This window comes from Patella vulgata, chromosome 1, assembly GCF_932274485.2.
Source record: "Patella vulgata chromosome 1, xgPatVulg1.2, whole genome shotgun sequence".
In the NCBI taxonomy this organism is placed as follows: domain Eukaryota; kingdom Metazoa; phylum Mollusca; class Gastropoda; family Patellidae; genus Patella; species Patella vulgata.
The window spans coordinates 58,109,391-58,131,108 of record NC_065879.2 but is presented as its reverse complement, the minus strand read 5'-3'; the positions used below and the strand labels follow the sequence as shown (position 1 = coordinate 58,131,108).

At 33.9% G+C, this 21,718-nt stretch overlaps 1 protein-coding gene across 5 annotated transcripts in view; it reads left to right on the top strand.

The window, feature by feature from the left end:
• The window catches only part of LOC126808779 (5'-nucleotidase domain-containing protein 3), a 457,910-nt gene that overhangs the window by 74,028 nt on the left and 362,164 nt on the right, over positions 1-21,718 (top strand). For all 5 annotated transcript variants that reach the window (XM_050533756.2, XM_050533755.2, XM_056100816.1 and 2 more), the window contains one exon: positions 14,810-14,866. In XM_050533756.2, coding sequence (XP_050389713.1) covers positions 14,810-14,866 — 57 coding nt within the window. The remainder of the gene's footprint in view (positions 1-14,809; positions 14,867-21,718) is intronic.

Genomic DNA, 21,718 nt, shown 5'->3' with positions numbered 1-21,718 from the left:
GTTATGGCCCTTGATCACTTTGACAAATCTTGTGGACGCTCTAGAGGCTAAAGTTAATATCCGATTGACTTTAAATTTATACACAGTGTTTTAAAAGGTCATGAGACGAAGAAGCCTATTGATTTTCAGCGATTTCCGATAATTACTGTTAGAGTTATGGCCCTTGATCACTTTGAAAAATCTTGTGGATGCTCTAGAGGCTAAAGTTAATATTGGATTGACTTTAAATTTATACACAATGTTTGAGGCCATGAGATGAAGAATCATATTGATTTTCAACGATTTCAGATAATTACTGCCAAAGTTATGGCCCTTGATCACTTTGAAAAATCTTGTGACGCTCTAGAGGCTAAAGTTATCATCCGATTGACGAACAAGTATATTGATTTTCAATGAATCTTTATGACTTGAACACCTAAATCCATGATGTTAAAAGTTTTGTATACTAAACGTTAGCATGGGGCAGAACTTTATAAAAAAACAAACAAATTTTAATGGTTTTCTGATAAGTACTTAATGAGTTGTTACTCTTAATCAGATTTTAATGTATTATAAATGTTTCTTTACCAAAAAAAGTAAAAATATGCGACAACTCTTGTTGACTGCCCGGACGATATAGCTGCTGTGGGCGTATGTTTCGTTGCCTGGCATCCTATCTTTCTTTTTTCTTATCATATACCCTGAGTTGTCACACATTGAACATATTATATCATGATGAACGACTGTTTCAACATTAAAACCAGAATTCACACAATATTCAAGCAAACCGACCACCGTCATTATGTCTCTCTGTATGTAACGTACCAAATCTTGTGAAATAGTTCATGATCATCATAAAAAGCATAAAGTATAATTTGTTTTAGCAGTAACTGACATGCCAATTACAGCCCATGTTCCTGAAGCAAAGACTGCGAGTTTTACAACATCTGGACTTTGCTAGATTATTTCACAATTCCCGAACTTATAGCTACGTTATCTACAGACACATGAACAGTAGTGTCCAATCAGAGGTTGTGACATCTCAGCCTCCACGGAATCATTGACATTGAACAAACCTTGATTTTGCAACAGGTAGACATTTTAGCTTGAAAGCGTGAGACTTAGTATTCAGACGATCAAGGAATCTGATAGGCTCACAAGCTGGGCTTGTACCCAATTGAATTTAGTGGCAAAATATGCAGGGTATTACGTGAAGGGCTTGATAAGATAGTTAAAGCGAGATCAAGCCTTCTATTGAAGATGATTACAGCCTTACTTATTTTACAGAACACTGGGTCTATACCGTGTTTTCAACACAGAGGCAATGCTATCGTGTTACTCGATTTTCCCTCGGTAATTCAGTGAATTCCACGATAGAAAAAAACAATAAAACCGTGTTTCGTCAAACCATAGCGATGTCGTATGGCCCTTGTTGCAAAGTTATCTGATCTGTATGAAATTAATATGCATTATTTATATTAGTAAAATGAATCCTATTGAATTTCAGCAATTTCCGTTTATTACGTCTAGAGTTATGGCCCTTGTTTCACTTTGTTGAACCTTGTGAACGCTCTAATGCCAAAAGTTGTCATTTGATCTGTAGGAAATTTATATGCATCATTTAAATTAGTGAAACAAAGAAGCCTATTGAATTTCAGCATTTTCCGTTAATTACTTCTAGAGTTATGGCCCTTGTTTTACATTGATGAACCGTGTGAACGCTCTAACCCCAAAAGTTATCATCCTATCTTTCTTAAATTTATATGCATTATTTAAATTACTGAAACGAAGAAGCCTATTGAATTTCAGCAATTTCTGTGTATTACGTCTAGAGTTATGGTCCTTGTTTCAATTTATTGAACCTTGTGAATGCTCTAATGCCAAAAGTTGTAATCCGATTTTTCCGAAATTTATATATGCATTATTTAAATTAGTGAAACGAAGAAGCTTATTGAATTTCAGCAATTTCTGTTTATTACGTCTGGAGTTATGGCCCTTGTTTCACTTTATTGAACTTTATGAATGCTCTAACATCAAAAGTTATCTGCCGATCTGTATGAAATTTACATGCGCCATTTAAATTAGTAAAGAGAAGAATCCTATTGAATTTCAGTAATTTCAGTTTATTACTTCTAGAATTATTGCCCTTGTTGCACTTTAACTATAAAATTATCCGATCTTTGAAATTTATGTGCATCATTTAAATGAGTGAAACAAAGCATCCTATTGTATTTCAGCAATTTATGTCAATTACTTCTGGAGTTATGGACCTTGTTTCACTTTGTTCAACCTTGTGAATGTTCTAACTCCAAAAGTTAATATCTGATCTGTATTAAATTTATATGCATCATTTAGATTATTAGTGAAACGATGAAGCCTATTGAATTTCAGCATTTTCTGTTAATTACGTCTAGAGTTATGGCCCTTGTTTCACATTGATGAACCGTGTGAGTAACACTCTAACGACAAAATTATTATCCGATCTGTATGAGAATTATGTGCATCATTTAAATGAGTGAAACAAAGAATCCTATTGAATTTCAGCAATTTATGTAAATTACTTCTGAAGTTATGGCCATTGTTTCACTTTGTTCAACCTTGTGAATGCTCTAACGACATAAATTATCATCTGATCTGTATGAAATTAATATGCATCATTTAAATTAGTGAAACGACGAAACTTATTGAATTTCAGCTATTTAATCTAGAATTAAGACCCTTGTTTCAGTTTGTAGAAACTTGTGAACTCTCAGACTATGAAAATTATAATCTGATCTGTATGAAATTGTCTTGTAAATGTCCCCCATTACCTACAAAAGAATTAATATGCGACAACCCTTGTCGACCGCTTGGACAATTTAGCTGCTCTGGTCTTATGTTTCATTGAAACCTATCTTATATTGATTGAAAGAAAGGAATAAGGTATTTGTTATTTATGGAATGAAATTTTACATAAACTTTGCAAAAGGCTTGTATTAGTTGTGGCTGTACGATATTGCAAAAAGGAACGATATCGATATTGGCATTTTTTTCAACGATATAGTTAAATATTGTGATATTTAATAATAATGTCACTTTGCTAATAAATAAATTAAATATAAATGTATTAAAGCTGACAACAGTGTGAGTAAGAATTGTGGGTGAGAATTGCTTTATTCATACACTTTAAACATTGCTTTTTTTATAATATAGTTTATTAAAATGAACAAAACAACATCCTTTTTGGATAAAAATGTTTCAATGCTTTTTAACACAATAACAGGAGAAATTACTTATGCCTGTACATATAATTAAATTAAATATTACCGCTGATGTTTAAAAAGCGTCTGCTTGTGACCCTGAAGTAAGTAGATGCGGTCTTCAAGTCTTGTAATTGTAAGTTCAAACAGTTTAACAAATACTAAATGATCTGGACTATCTTCCATTCAAGCATTCGATTATCTGCGGTATTCTATTTATAGATCGTTTTATTCTTGCTTTCAGAAATTAAGTTTTGTAGAGTTTTCTAAAATTATTCGTTTTTATACGCCCACATGGAAATGTGGTCGTATATTGCCGTCGGTCCATCCGTCCGTCCGTCCGTCATCCACAATTTCTTGTGAACACTCTACAGACTACATTTATCATCTGATTGTTTTGAAATTGATATATGTTGTTTGCATTAGTGAGATGAAGAAGTCTTTTTAATTTCACGAACTTCCGTTAATTTCTTCTGGAGTTATGGCCCTTGTTTCCCTTTTTTGCACCTTGTGAACGCTCTAACGACAAAAGTTATCAACCGATCTATATGAAATTTATATGCATCATTTAAATTAGTAAAACAAAGAAGACTATTGAATTTCAGCAATTTTCATTGACTACATTGTTTCACTTTGTTGAATCTTGTGAATGCTCTAATGACAACAGTTATCATACGATCTGTTTGATATTGATATGCATCATTTAAATTAGTTCAACGAAGAATTCTATTGAATTTCAGCGATTTCTGTTAATTATGCCATGAGTTATGGCCCTTGTTTCACTTTGTTGTATCTTGTGAATGCTCTAATGACAAAAGTTATTATCCGATCTGTATGAAATTTATATGTATCATTTAAATTAGTAAAACTAACAAGCCTATTCAGTTTCAGCTAATTTGCGTTAATTACATCTAAAGTTATGGCCCTTGTTTCACTTTATTGAATCTTGTGAACGCTTGAACGACAAAAGTTATCACCTAATCTGTATGAAATTCATATGCATCATTTAAATTAGTGAAATAAAGAAGCCTATTGAATGTCAGCAATATCCGTCAATTACTTCTAGAGTTATGGCCCTTGTTTTACTTTGTTGAACCTTGTGAACGTTCGAGCGACAAAAGTTATCATCCGATCTGTATGAAATTTATATGCATTATTTGAATTAGTAAAACGAAAAAGCCTGTTGAATTTTAACAATTTCTGTAGATTACTTCCAGAGTTACGGCCCTTGTTTAAGTTTTTAGAACCTTGTGAACCCTCAAATGACGAAAATTATAATGTCATCTGTATGAAATTGTCTATTAAATTCCCCTAATTACCTACAAAAGAATAAATATGTGACAACCCTTGTCAACTGCTCGGACAATTTAGCTGCTGTGGGCGTATGTTTTGTTGCCTGGCAACCTATCTTTTAAAAATATGACAATCTATTTATAGCGTGGTAATTAGCCGCGGTCGTGGGAAATTTCAGGCGTTTAGTAGGCCTAAACTTTACATGTAGTAACAACTGACAATTTATTGTCGACTAAAAACAAAGTAAAAGTAAAGCATACACGATGCAGTGAAAAACGACTGCGGACACTGCGTAAGTGTTTTCAACATTTGACTATTCTCAAAACATTAGTTTTATTATAGTTTATTGCCGTCCGCTAATTTCCACTGCTGTATAGTGTATTTATTATCTATTTTTGTGATAATTTTTTTCGATATTTGAAGTTTTTGGCGATATTCGATAAACCACTATATCGACGATTTTTGGCTACATTATATCGTAGTTGGGTCTGAAAATACCATATCACGATAAATGACTATATCGAGAATATCGTACAGCCCTAGTATTAGTGTCTCTTACAGGGATCGAATTTGACAGACGCAAACACGCAAAATGCGTGTAACATTTTTTCAATTATTGTTACTGAATAACATGATTTCTTCTTTTACGCAAAATCAAGACGATAATTATGACAAAAAAACGGAAATTCTATAGATTATTTTCCGTCACAAGTTCCTTGCAAAATGTAAATAAAGCAATGTCTATATCCAGCGTTTTGTGACATCTGCGCATGCGTTTACTCCCCCGAACTGATCGGGGTAAAAATCTTATATTTTATCGGCTAGGAGTTTACCCTATTCAATAAAAACAATACACACATATCATAAATGACCTCTTTTAGTGTTCGACTATCTGTCCTTTCATTATTGTCGTTATATTCCATCAAACAAATTCCGACATCGGTCAAAAATATACGTTGCTTTCACGGACACAAACAGTTTATTAATAGTAAAAAAAACACGTACCACCACGGGGATATATCGCGGTTTTGATTTTTCTGGATGATATTTAACACAAATATTGAAAAAATGTTTACCTTTTGATGTTATTTACGACATTTTATTGCTTAATGATGAATAAATACTATAATATAAGGAGCTTTGTTTACGTCACGTGACTTCTCGCTCACATTTCCACCCGTTAGCATTATCCGTTTCTTTTCAATTTCTATAAATCTTGACAAATTGTTTATACCGATACTTTGATTTTCTAAAGGAATCATTGATTTTCAGATTGAAATAAATTTTAATAAAGCAGAAATATAAATAATGCCGAGAGTTCCGGTAGACTGATTTAATTATCATTCACTTCAGCGTTGGACGTACGTGTCATGCATAGCTGTCCGTGATCCCAAAAATTGCTAAATCAATGGCCACTTTTTGACATAGTACTTATGTTTTATAGTTTAATTTACTATCCTTGTATTATATAATGCATCCTCAAGAAGGTATACGCTTGAATGAGAAAAAACGAGTTTTCAAGGGTAGCTATAAAAATATGTACGGCCGAATGAACACAAACTTTTTTTTATGTTTTTTCATTAAAGAAAAAAATTGCCCCTTGAATTTCTTCAAAATCCTATTTTTGCTTGTACATTTGAAATCAACAAGCAAAATTTTGCTTGTGTGTTTTCAAATAAAGTTCTATCCCTGGTCTCTTGTGTCAACTGTCGACAAATGTTATAAGATTTATGTACACTTAAACATACATCATGCAAGAGCTAAATCTGCCTATTGCAGGTCTTTCTTTAGGCCAGAAATGTTTTCTAAATTATTAATTAGACATTAACTGATCCAGGCCATAATTAACTCTCGATGGCATCAGATTTCTCTGAATTAAATAGATTAGAACGGTTCAGCCATATTTTGATTTAATTTAAAAATGGAGGAGAGATACTTAGCTTCGAACAACCACTACGGTGCTTGAAATTATTGCACACATTTTGTCAAACCTTCAAAGGCAATATCTTTGCTCGCAGAAGAGTACTTTGAATGAAATTTTAAAATTATTCATTTTACATTATCTATTTTAGAACTATTATAACAAGAATGGCAAGCTCTTTATCTAAATCTTACATTTGTGTCTCCATTTAAACTAACCCCATCCCCCAATAACCGAGCAAAGAACAAACTAACAAAAGAACGGATGGTGTACAATGTCATTTATTATGACTAATCAACTGAAATATGCATTATCAATGAAAACAAATCTTTAACAAAGAATACTACATGTATAAACACTAATAATACAAAATAACATCATATTTCAGTCTTAAAACTGTGGGTTGGGCTTAAGAATTAATAAATAAATGGCCAAATAAACACTAATAATAATGATACAAAATAAAATCATATTACAAATAAATGGCACATTAAACAGGCCAAAAGCCATATTAAACAAATTGTACTATAGAAATTAAGTGTAAGGTGGAGCAGGGGAGGTGGAGGGTTATCAATGGAAATATCGTGGATAAGACACAAACGTCCTGTCTGTGGCACTGCTAATTCTGTTGTGATGAAAAGAGCGGGAAAAAACACACAGGAACCCAACTCATTTACATACTCAGGAATATATAAGAAATAGACAAGGACTATATCAAGAGTAACAAACCTGGACGAGGACTGTAACATACTCAGGAATATATAAGAAATAGACGAGGACTATATCAAGAGTAACAAACCTGGACGAGGACTGTAACACAAAAATCATTATTGACAATAATGTTTATAATGTATCTTTAAAGGAATCAAGAGCATCACCACATTTAGGCCGCATTTTCAGGGTGAAAATCTTGTCACCTTCGCTCCCGCTAAACCTTCCTACAAATCGGACTATCAATATTCGTGCAATCAATATGTCAACAAAGTTCTCCAATAAAATTTGCCAATTTAATAGTTCAAGCTCGAAATAGGCTAGAAAGTTGCAGAAATATTAAGAATAAATGCTTAAATAACTTGAACTAGCTCAGAATTGTCAGGGAAAAGCCCATATGGACGAAATAAAATTTTGCATCTACAATGTATAATCTTACAATAGATATATGAATTCAAATAAGACTTGACTGTGATTAAAAGCTGTCAAATTTCATTCTCATATAGAAAAATAGGTTTTGTCTGCAATTGCGAATGAACCAGATGGCCCCCCCCCCATCAATACGACATAGTGTACATGTAATCATCGATAAAAGTGCCAAACACATTTTCAATGTTTGAATCTTGCTTCTGATTAATAAAAATTCTGATTTCTTTAAACAATTATAACAGATACTGTACATGTAGTAGATCAAATCCAAAACTAATTACCTTTGATTTGAAAAATATTTTTGATCACCTAAGATAAATCAAATACAATTTAATAGAGGTTTTCCACTAAGAGTAAGACACTAACTCATTTAGTAGTTAGAATAAGCTACCGGTATTTGTTTCACTGGACTTATCAAAGCAGCAAAAGTGTTATTGGTGCTTTAAATAAAATAATAAAAATGCTGTTTTTATTTCGCACTGGACTAAATTGTCCCTCTTTTGTGTGGCCCCCGCTCGAACATACTTGGATTTTTTCTTGAAAATTATACAGATCTCTGATAAAACTGACTTCTTTAACTCTGATGAAGTAGTAACAAGTACTGCACCATGATGTGATTCCTTTGGTGAGATTAATTAAGGAGTAGGGGTGAATGAGACACACTTTTAGTTTTTAAAGTTGTTAAGTACTAGGCCTAGTAGTAGGGGTTATGGACATAAAGGCCCTAAACCAAAATGGCTCAAGTATTTGGTCATAACGGTCAAACATTTTGGTCATAACTACATAACGGCCAAAACATTAGGGTCATAATGGCCAAAAAGAACATTTGAATTTTGATATTTATGTATCAAATGATATTTATTAATATAAATATTGCATAATATAAATACCAATATTTCTTAATAGATAATATTTTCATATACGTTATTTAATACATAAATTTAAATACACTGTAGACATTTATACTTAATTCACTGTATAACTATAACATACATAATTTACAAAGACATCTATTTAATATGGAGAGTGGGTGGCGAATGGTTTAACATGTACACATGAATCATAAGGTCTGTCATTGCGTCAAGTGACGTAGTTTCAATTCTCCGCTTGTACGTAACAAGGACTAGGGTCACTTGTTCAACCTTGTGGGTTTTCTCCGAGTCCCCCAGTTTCCTCCCTCTGATACAGACCCTTACACGCAAGCGAATTATTTAAATAAAAAGGAACCATATGTTGGACCCCAAAATGACCTACTTTGTGTCGACTGGACATTAATGTTCAGCTCATGTTACTTTATCAGTGGGGTGTGAAGGACTTAATTAGGGATTATCAAAAACTTTGATTAATTAGTATTCCCGTCTTTTCTTTGAATCACAGCATGCAATGTTCTGGGTTGACTTGGATGGTTATATTCAATTCTTTCATTCACAAATTTTTCTGGACTTATGGTCTGTAGCCTATGATGCACCTTTATTACATTTATTTATTACTTCTACTAGGCGGATTAGAAGTGGCCATATCTTGTTGAAGGTTCGGTGAAACCGTTTTTAAAATAGGCCTATTATGTTATGAGTGAATTGTTATTTTTGTCGAATGATTAATATACTAATAGTCAGTTGTTATAATGTTTTGTAAAATATATTATGACCACATCACAGTAATAGTCTGTATGTGGTGACAGTTTTTAGTTGCGGTTGGACTGACTGAATGTAGACGCTGCCTTCTCACTCTCTTTCTCGCATCTTTTAACTGTTTTGTTCTGAAAACATCTATAAAACGTTGGGTGAAATCCAAAATCACTGCCGACTGTATCTTCAGTATAATATCCTTCGTAATAAATCCATTTGTATCGAAAAATGCTGCAATGGATTGGTCATTTCCATCCAATTGAAACCAGTCTATAGCTACCTCACAATATTTGTCTCACCTTATTTTGTGTTTGTAAAGGGTTCTGCACCTCCCTTATTAACACTGTTTAAGTGAACAATACAAGTTACTTGAGCCTTTGTCGCCATTTCGTGTACATAGCTTCTACATGTACAACTGCAATGTGCTCCTCGTGAAGCACGCCATTTTGTGTTGACCAACAACACACGCGAATGTAGACAATAACGTGATTGGTCGATTGTGGAAAAAACGATCATGTGACGCGGCGAACAACGCTGAATTCTGCCCAGTGACCTCGCGCACTATGAATTTTACTATCAATAAATAGTCCAGATTTCAAAGAAGAATATCAACGAAGAACTATGAAATTTTTTTGAGAAAATTACAAAAAACGAATATCTTTATATGAACTATACACCTACAAAATTTCTTCTAGACCGGATTTGCAGGAACGAAAATATTTTTGCAACGACAATTTGTGCCCATGGAATGCGGCCTAATTGTCATGGTTTTGTGACTTGCACCTGTAAATTAATGACCGTACCCACATGTATAAAAGTGGTGTTGCTATACAGTTGCATGCAAATTATAAGAGATTGTTTAGAAAGATTATAAACATAAAACCTGTAAGCTAAATGCATTTAGATGGTTTTGAAATAACCCTAATGGAATTATTATTATTATTATTATTATTATTACAGAATATATATAGTGCACCCTTTCATATAACATGTTCAGAGGCACTTTACAAAGTGACAATGTAAATCACACATAAACAACAAGATTATGGGCATGTTAACAATTGTATACAGAGTCAGTTAAAAGCCTGATTAAATAAATGTGTTTTAAGTTGTTTTTTAAAAGAATACAGAGATGTACAACATCTTAAACTAAATGGTAGATTATTCCATAAAACAGGTGCTTGATAACTAAAAGAGCGCTGACTATAGGAGACTAGTTGAACAGTTTTGGGCTTTAAAAGTAGTTTATCTGATGTACGTAATGTTCGGCCAGGTGTATAAAGTTCTAAAAGATCTGATAGGTAAACAGGAGCTAAATTATTTAAACATTTAAAAGTAAGTAATAAAATCTTAAAATCAATTCGATATTTAACAGGTAACCAGTGTAAATTATATAAAACAGGAGTTATGTGGTCACATTTCTTAGTTAAAGTAACAAGTCTAGCCGCAGTATTCTGTACTTTTTGTAATTTATCTATAAGCTTTAAAGGAAAACCAACTAAAAGTGAATTAAAGTTATCTAATCGAGAAGTGACCTGAGAATTAACAAGTGACTTAGTGGCCTCTACAGTTACACATTTACGTATTTTACCTATATTTCTAATATTAAAATAGCACAATTTACAAATATTATTTACTTGAGCTCCCATAAGCATAAAACTATCAAACATAGCGCCAATATTACGAGCAGAATAAGATGAAAATATATCACAATTACCAATTACAACAGGGGGGTTATCTTGTGCAGATTTACTTAATTGATGCCTTGAGCCTAATAACAAATATTTGGTTTTATCATCATTCAATTTTAGAAAGTTCTTTGACATCCATTTTCTAATTTCACTAATACAGTTCTCAAGTTGCAATTTTGATAAATTGAAAGAAGATGGACAATTAGGTGTAAATGAAATATATAATTGAGTATCATCGGCATACAAATGAAAGCTGAGACCATATTTTCTGACAATATCTCCTAATGGTGACGTATAGAGGGTAAATAAAATCGGACCAAGAACAGAACCTTGGGGAACCCCAGATGACAAAACAGATTCAGACAACGATTTGCAATTAACTAAAATACACTGTTTTCTACCCACAAGATAGCTCTCTAAAAGATTTAATGCAGAGCCACAAATACCGAATTTAAATTGAAGTCTACGTAGAAGAATGGAAGGGTCCACCGTGTTGAAAGCAGCAGATAAATCTAATAAAATTAAAAATGTACATTTTCTATTATCAATTTCCATTAAAATATCATTTGAAACCCGGATTAAAGCTGTTTCGGTACTGTGAAATTGTTTATAAGCACTTTGAAATGGATCATACAAACAGTTATCATCTAGATGGGCCTTTATCTGAGAAGCAATACATTTCTCCAATATTTTAGAAATAAAACTTAAGTTAGAGACTGGCCTGTAATTTTTAAAAACATTAGGATCCAGTGTAGACTTTTTAATTAAAGGGGTAACATAAGCTTGTTTGAAAACGTTGGGAATAGTAGCGGATGATATACAAGAATTAATAATATTGGTAAAAACTGGAATAACTTCGTCTAGACAGTCCTTAAGAACAGAAGTCGGAACAGGATCTAATGAACAAGATTTAGGAGCAGACGATTTAATTAGCTTTAAAATAAAAGATTCACTAACCAAGTTAAAATTTTCTAAATAAACAGAATTTTCTAACTTATCAAAATCATGAGCGTTAAAGTAAATAGTTTTATTTAAATCATCAAGTTCAGTTCGTATTTTCTGTATTTTTATTTGAAAGAAATCAGAGAATAAATTTGCAAGTTCAATGTCATTATCATTGTCCGGGAGGATAGTACGCTCAGCATTATGGTCCAAAAGGGAATTCACAACTTTATACAGGTCTTTTTGTCTGTTTTCGCCATTTTCTATTTTATCAGAGTAAAATTTAATTTTAGCATCATCAATTAATTTATTCACATTGTTTTTTAAAGATTTATAAATCTGTTTATGGACATGTAGATTTGTTTTCCGCCACAGATGTTCAGCCTTATTACGGTCCCTTTTGGCTTCTAAAATAGAATCATTAAACCACTGCGTATTGGGACGAATCGTAAATGTTTTCGTTTGAAGAGGAACAAGCGAGTCCAAAATTTCAGCAAGCTTTGAGTGATATTGGGTTGCCTTCTCTTGTATATCTTGAATACGTTGAATGCCATTGAAATTCGAGTTCACTATTTCCGCTTTAAATTTATTTATGTCAAATGATTTAAACCTTCGATATGTTAAAGTCTTTCTTGTTGGTTGTGGTTTCTGGATCATAAGATTAAAAGTTGCCAGAAAATGATCAGATATTAATTTGTCCAAGACAGAGAGATTATCCAGTTTAATATCACGTGGATTAGTTATCACCAGATCGAGAATATGTCCACCGTTATGAGAAGAAGAAGAAACATGTTGTGTGAGAGATCTATTGTTCAGCATATCACAAAAATCAACCGCGGTAGAGTCGTTGGAATCATCAACATGAAAATTAAAATCTCCCCAAATAATAGTGCAACACTGAGTCATCATCAACTCGTCCAGAAATAATCCAAATTCTTCCATAAACTTTTGACACAATTTGCTATTGGGCGGGCGGTAAATTGTAATAATCCTTGTTTCCTTGAAAGAAAACTGTAGAGAACAATCCAAAATTTCAAAAGAATCAAAACGGTCATGACGGATTTTCTTACACTTAATAGATGACTTAAATATAAGTGCTACGCCTCCTCCACGTGAACCGCGAGGGCAATGTTGTATAGAATATCCATCAGGTACTAAAGCTGCGATTGTCGATGAGTCCGAACAGTCATTATTCAGCCACGTTTCAGTTATTCCACAAATATCAATAGAATTTTTAAAAATATAATCAGATAAAATTGTTGTTTTATTTCTTACGGATCTGGCATTAATTAATCCAAACGAAGTTGTTAATACTGACGCTTCATTTTCGACCGCCTTTCTAATTTGTATAAGATTGTTATTTATCTTCTGTTTTGTTCTAAAGTTTTTGATCTGTTTGTGATTTTTGATAGAGTTTGAGGTAAGCTGGATGAGATTGCTATGATTAATGTTAATATTCAGTGGATTAGTGTTTAGAGGTTCATATGGTCTCTTGGTGGTGATAACTTTTAAATGTCTTTGATTTCTCCCAATTACTTCATTGTTGTCGTATATATAATCATTCAAAGCGACTGTTTTATTTTCGACGGGCCATGCATTAAGACACAATTGTGTAATGTCTGGGCGTTGATCGATTTGTTCAGAAATTATTGGAATAGTAACAAGATTGCCCCTGTTTACTGTTCTGTGTCTTTTTACTGTATCATTTCTAATAGTAGTAGTTGGATTTAAAACATCAATCTTTTTAACCCACTGCTTTCCACTCCTCACGCCTCTATTATTATTAATATTATTATTATTATTACTAAAACAATGAGATTTGGCTTGAATGTTATTGTTGTAAGAGTTCAGTTGTGATTGATAGTAGGTGAGTTGATTCAGATAGCTCACTAGCCACAACAGATACAAATTATTATGAAACATTTTGATAAAATACTGCATTCAGAGTTACTATTTTAAACAAAAACACACGCAGGACAAATACACAGCTGCCTCCTAGGCGCTTACATAATGTTTTCAATCTAGGCTTCCTAAAATTAGGCCTAAATTTTAATGAAAAGGCGATAAATAAATGTTTCTTCGCAATAGTTACATTTAAACAGCAAACACTACTTCGAATAAAAATGTTCCACATGCACGACAATAGAACTGAAATCTGTCGCAAATTTATCAACAAATTATAACTTATCAAAAACTGTTATACAATTATTTGAAAGTAACGGCTTTACCACGCCTGCGCATTAATAATATATATTTGTATGTCGAAAACCACATTAATCCACAATAAATCACAGGCACGAAAAACACAGAGCACAACAAGGCACAGTCAACCACTATGGCGTTTACAATAAAAGTTGCAGAGATCAAACTATTTGTCAATAAAGGTTGCTAACGTCAGGCCCATCGGGGCGGCCATTTTGAATTTTTGACAGTTGACAGCTGATCGACACAATGTAAATATTCTCCATGACAGATAGGTCAAAATACAAAAGCAATACATATATTTCACATCAAAATGGTCCTGGTGATTACGCACAAACATTAAATCAAAAAATCTATCACATCCATTATTGATAAATATATAATTATCGAAAAACACTCACAGTACCGTTTGAACGTACCAGCGAACCCGCTGATGATTAAATATCATTTGTCATCATTCTTTTCTAAAAAAAACAACAACTGAGAAGGGTAGATCTACAATCTACATACATCATCAGCATATTCATTGACAAATTGTTTGTGGTTTGTATACATTTGTGATCAGCAGGTACTAAATAAGAACACGGATTGCTCTGTGCATGTGCGACAAATGAGAAGGAGTAAAAGACTTTGTGTTTGTGAATATCCAACAAGTTGTATTGTTTCACCATTTGTAAAAAAAAAAAAAAAATTATGATTTCTGTTTTTAGTATTTACTCCATCTTCATCAGCACAGTAGGACATTTAACTCCATTTCATTTCATTTCATTTCAGTATTTACTATTGAATAATATCAATTATGATCCAGAATATGTTTTTTACGATGTCAGGGTAAGTTTTATCTTCAGCATTCTTATTGTCTTTCAGATAACATCTCTTAATACGGTCGTTTAGATAACAGAACTCAATACTGTTTGCTCACTACACTTTATTATTCATTATTTTAGCATTTTCTGAGATTCTGTTGAGATTATCGCCCTTGTTGTTAAAATTGTTTGATGTTCGACCTTGTGACGTCAACTGGCAGACTATTGCCATTCAAGAGATGACCACAGTCAAGATTGGTCACATTATTTCTCTTGCGTCTTTCTTGTAAATCATTTTTTTTTTTTTTTCATTTTAGTGAAGCCTGTATAATTACACACTGTAGATCTGGTACCGTGTACTTCGAGGTTTTTATGCTGAGGAAGTACACATATGGTTTACTTTCAAATTATCAGGCCTTCACATGAATATATTCCCGGAGTCAAAAAAAGCTCTCCTGAAATTGGAAAATAGGTTGCCAGGCAACAAAACATACACCCACAGCAGCTAAATCGTCCGAGCGGTCGACAAGGGTTGTCGCATATTTATTCTTTTGTAGGTAATTAGTGGCATTTAATAGACAATTTCATACAGATGACATTATAATTTTCGTCATTTGAGGGTTCACATAAGGTTCTAAAAACTAAAATAAGGGCCATAACACTGGAAGTAATCTACAGAAATTTGACAGGCTTTTTCGTTTTACTAATTCAAATAAAGCGTATAAATTCCATACAGATTGGATGATAACTTTTGTCGTTTAACATTCATAAGGTTTAACAAAATAAAACAATGGCCATAACTCTAGAAGTAATTGACAGACATTGCTGACTTTCAAATAGGCTTCTCCATTTCACTAATTTAAATGATGCATATGAATTTTATACAGATTGGGTAATAACTTTTGTCGTTCGAGCTTTCACAAGGTACAACAAAGTGAAACAAGGGCCATAACTCATGGCGTAATTAACGGAAATTGCTGAAATTCAATAGGATTCTTTGTTTTACTAATTTAAATAATGCATAAATTTCATACAGAAATTGCTGAAATTCAATAGGCTTCTTCGTTTCACTAATTTAAATGATGCATATAAATTTTAAACAGATCGGATGATAACTTGAGTCATTAGAGCGTTTACAAGGTGCGACAAAGTGAAACAAGGGCCATAACTCAAGATGTAATGAACGGAAATTGCTGAAATTCGATAGGATTCTTTGTATTACTAATTTAAATGATGCATATAAATTTCATACAGATCAGTTGATAACTTTTGTCAGAGCGTTCACAGGGTGCAACAAATTGAAACAATGGCCATAACTCCAGAAGAAATTATCGGAAGTTATTGAAATTAAATAGGCTTCTTTTCTCACTAATGCAAACAACATATATCAAATTCAAAATTATCAGATGATAAATGTAGTACGTAGAGTGTTCACAAGAAATTGTGGACGGCGGACGGACGAGGGCGACGGCAATATGCAACCACATTTCCATGTGGGTGTATAAAAAGGGTAAATCGCACTCCTGAGAAAGCTCTCCCGAATCTCTTGAGGAGATCTTATTTAGCATTTTTGATAAGAACAATGATTTTAATCCATTTGAAACCAACCGGTCAGAATTGGGTCAAATGAGGTCCCGGTAGTAAATAGGGTGATTAAAAACTCTTGTTAACTTTAATATAACCAGACATCAACAAAAATAATTTTTGGTAATTTCTTATAGAGAATGTCGTATACTGAATAGACTAAGATATGACTTGAAGTTAAAGTCAGTAATATTCCTGAATAAATTACTGTCATCGTTTATTCGATGGATAAACGGATATCATCAGTCGATCGAAATTAGGATTTTTCTACTATAGGCCTGCAACCAAAATTTCTAGCTTGCTTAGAAACACAATTCCGCTACATGGTCCTCCCAAATAAACAAACTATACATTTTTGGAAAGCTTATAACACCAGGAACACAAATCCAGAGAGTTCCAAGCAAAAAGTCTGCACTAACTTGATTTAGGGCCAGATGAAAATTGTAATAATTGTCAAGTAAATGCTATATTTATACTAATAATTGTGAAGATGACATAAAATTAAATATTGGTGAAAACACCCGATGCTTTCATCCCGTACAAAGAATATGCTATTGGTTAAATTTTGATTTAAACCAAAATGCACAAAACATAATGGACAAGGGAACATACAGAATTTTTGATATCCATTAATGGTAATAGAGAGTTATCTCCCTTTCTGTCAAATGTCTGCAGTTGGTAACCGTATTTCAGGTGCGTGTTGACTGCTAAATTTTGTATGACGCACAAGACCATGTGTGAGCACGCAAGCCCATTATTTATATCATTAATGGGGTCACAGGGGACTGCAAGGGTTGGTGAGCGGATGTTTACCCAGAAATTATGGGAGGAGCGCCTAATCAGATGAGCAAGGAGATATGTTTGACATTGGTTGAGCAATATGTCTATGAAGTAATGGAGACCAGACTATGTGGCTAGTTTTGTAAATCGCATTCAAACCACGTGATTTTTTCCACTAAAACATAAACCCACACCAATATACCCTTTCAGTTAGACCCTACTTTATTTTTACTACAGCTTGCTGTAAACCTCTAGTTAAGATATTTAAGGTCGAATAACAAACACTTAAACTGAAACGATATCTATAATTGTTTAATTTGGTAACAAATATAGATTAAAGACAAACATTATTTATTGAAGTAAAACAGTCATTGAAAATCAAAATTATGCAGCTACCCTGCACTTTAAATGTCATCAAAGTTAGTCGTTATCATCATCACTCTCACTACATGTATAAACATCAAGTTGGGTTTCTTTAACAGTCTTTTTGATTCATTTTCACATTTACTACATTTACATTTAGGTATGTACATGTATCCCCCTGTCAGTGGTACGGGATGGGAGTTGGCTGGAAGGACAATGCCCTGTCGCTTGGATGGGAGGGAAAACAATGGTTGAAACAATATTTGATTCAACAAACTGAATCGAATTGAACAACAGGTAAGGGGGTGTAGGGGGCTAATCTGAGTTGGGGGGGGGGGGGCTGAGCCTATTTGCCTGAAAAAGTTGTTACCCAAATATTCTGAATGAATCAATCATTAACTAAAATGAATTTGAAGCTTGTGCCTGAAAAACTGAAATACATTGCCCAAAAAATGGACGGTTCAACCAATCTGGGAGGGCGGGCGAGCATATAAGCTCTCCCAAAACAGTATTTCTACTAATATATATGTAAACTTCTAGTTTAGATTAGATTTGGGGCTAAAATCCGAACAAATATTTGAATTGAAACAAAGCATCTATATGTAATTTTCTCACTAAAATAGAAATATGGCAAAACCTAAATAATACTGTAAGGCAGTGGCAATTGTAATGAAGAGAAAAAAAATCAACCGTCATAATGAAGATGTACATACGCCTGCCATACATTAGGCTATGGGGGGATTTGGTCCAAACAGCAACGTTACAGTCTACTCTTTATTTCAAATTTAAAGTTCTTTTACGTGCATGTCAATGTGTGCACGGGACCTCAGTTTTATATTCCATCCGAATAACTAGATGCTGCCCATCACAGCCCCCCCCACCCGCCCCTCTTCCTGCACCACTGACAAGGGGAAACAATGCTGGAAAGTTTGGGGAACTGTCTTGGTCAATACAGGGGATCAAACCCCGGACATCCTGATTTGTGAGCCACGGACAAGGAGAAACTACGCCAGACTAGGATCAATCCCTGGGCCGCCCGGTAAGTGAGCCAGCCCTTTACTGAGTCACCGCGGCTCCCTTGCACACTTGCATACTAGTTGTACACGTACAATGCCCCCCCCCCACTCAAACAATAATGTATGATGTACGCCCATCTTCATTATATGGGTTGGTACAGAACAGTAAGACATTAAACTCCATTTGATATTTTTTTCTCTTCATTACAATATTGTCACTCCCAATACAGTATTATATAATTTTGGCCATATCTATTTTAGTGAGAAAACTAAATATCTGTAGATGCTATGTTTCAGGTTAAATATTTGTTAAACCTTTAGCCTCAAATTCTGTTTGTTTCCCTGTCCATTATGTTTTCTGCATTTTGCTTTCAATCAAAATTTCACCAACAGCATATTCTTTGCATAGGATGAAGGCATCAAGTGTTTTTGCCAATATTAAATTTTATGTCAACTTCACAATTATTAATATAAATATTGCATTTACTTGACAATTATCACAATTTTCATCTGGCCCTAAATCGAGTTAGTGCAGACTTTTTGCTTGGAACTCTCTGGATTTGTGTTCCTGGTGTTATAAGGTTTCCAAAAATGTATAGTTTGTTTATTTGGGAGGACCATGTAGCGGAACTTCACGCTATAAATTTTGGCTGCGGGCCTACTACGGTCAGTATCAAAAAATGCAGTAGCCAAAATAAGCTGATACGACACCATAAAAAAATTTCATATTTAAAACACAAATTTTTGTTTTTGTCTCTTAACTTAATGTCCTCACATTAAACCTTTAATTATTCTTGGGAAAGTATAGGTCTACAGCAGAGGATCTATTATAGTAAAAATATGATTGAATACTACGCTCAAGAGAGTCTGAAAACTGCAACAAGTTGATTTTCCTATTTTGTCTTTTAGGGCCAAACAAAAATGAATTTTAAAGGAAATTTGCACCTCAAAATAGAATTTGACCTTTCTGAAGGTCACAAATGAAAATATAAAATTACTAACTAAATTCAGTGATGAAGAGTTACTTAAAAGCAACATATTGATACCAAATATGCAAAGATGGTTTCACTATGACAGAAGTTATGTGCATTTAACTTCCATCTATTGGTGTGATTTAGGCAAAATACCTAAAATGGGCGTGGCCAACAGAAGGGTGACATTGCTTACAAAAGCTATTATTTTACTGTTAACTTGATTTTCTGAAGAGGCAGAGAGAGAGAGAGAAATGGGGTTTAACGTCCACTCGACACAAACTAGGTCATTTCGGGACTAACATAAGGTTTAGTTTTATTTACATAATTCGCTTGCGCGTAGGGGTCTTTAGCAGTGGGAGGAAACCGGAGGACCCGGAGAAAACCCACAAGGTTAGACAGGCGACCCTACTCCTTGTCACGTACAACCGGGGATTCGAAACCACACCAGTTGACTCAATGACAGACTTAATGATACAGCGTGCACACGCTAACCATTCAGCCATCCAACCCCCCTTTCTGAAGAGGCAATACATGAATGAATACTAAACTAACAGAAATAACTAACATAAAAAGGATATTTTTTTATTAGGTGCATTGTTACCTGCATAAATTGTATTTTTTAGGGTATTTTTCAGAAAAGTTGAAGTTTGACCTCTGCCAAGGTCATACACGACACGGTCAAATAATGGAAATACACACATTATAAAAAAGGAAGAAAAACAAATATGCTGGAATAAAATATATGGAATTTGATCCACTGTAAGAAGTGTTATGGGTTTTTTTAATTTCACTACAAGTAGATTTTGGAACGGTTGAAAAAAGTGGGTGTGGTCGTAAAACGGTTGCCATGGCAACTTGAGTCCCAGTATTTTTTGCTGTTAACATTATTTTTCTGAAAGGGCAGATCATAGGCAATGTGAAAATACCAAAAATGTTTATTCATGGGGGGGGGGGGTGCACACAGTTACCCCTCCTAGCCCATGGACTACAAGTATCATCATATGTATATAACGTATGACATTCTGCAACTTTAGCATAGTCTGGTCTGGATTTGATATAAATTTAGAGAAAACCACAGTTGGCTATAGGTACTTCTGTAGATTGCAAGGCCTATAAGACCTATTAGGCCATCCTAAACACAAAGTTACATTACTGTCATGACTTGTAATACTATTAGTACCAATCTGTTACTATATAATAGTGAAATACCAAAACTTTAGGCAGCAAATATATACACGTTTTATAACTGGTGCAGTTGTATGTCTATAGTCAGGCCACCCCATATTTTGTTCCTTTTGAACTAGTAAAATAGAGAAAACATGCTAAGATTTTCTTTTTATCATGATGATTTAATTTGTAGGATGTGTGGCTACTGCTCCCTTGCTGTCGGGCTTGTGATTGCACTCCCAACACTGAAAAAAAGATGGGGTTCAGTTTTTTTCCCCCAACAATGAAGAAAAGCCAAGACTAAGTAGTAGCATAGCTAGCTGACCGTTGTTCCTAAACTCGCGGACAAAATTGGCTCTATGCCTAACAGAGGCACTATGATGGCCGATGATCAGAATGGGAATTCTTAAGTTGCACATCCCCTGGTTTAGGGGCTATACGCCCCCGAAATCGCGGAAAAAGTCGATTTAATTCAAATTTTTGCAGACAAAGTTAATCTTCGCTACATATGCTCACGTTGCTAAGGCAAACTTTAAAAGTGCCCTTCAGAACAAAAAATCCCCTGGCTTCTGGCTTCAGAACGCCCCCTAGTGACCCGAGTACGTGGGTTTATTTCAAATATGACGGACAACTTTGATTCCTTTTTCAATTGATAGTGTATGGTCCCAAAGTAATAAAACACAACTTCAGAACAAATAATCCCCTGGGTTCATACCAGTGATGGGATTTTACCTGTATATTCCGGACTTGTCCGAATCTTTTTTCGAAACGCCCAAAATTGTCCGACCGGGAATATGCCCAATCGGACATCAAGACATGGTGAATAATATTCAAATTCCAAAATTAATATAGTGTACTGAGTGTATAACTACCGTGCAACCCGATTATCGTTGATAATAGGCTGGATTGATTAGGTAATTAAGTGATCGACTATTTATCGTGTTATATCGTCTACACACCTACCTTGATTAACTACTTATTCTGCCTTGATTG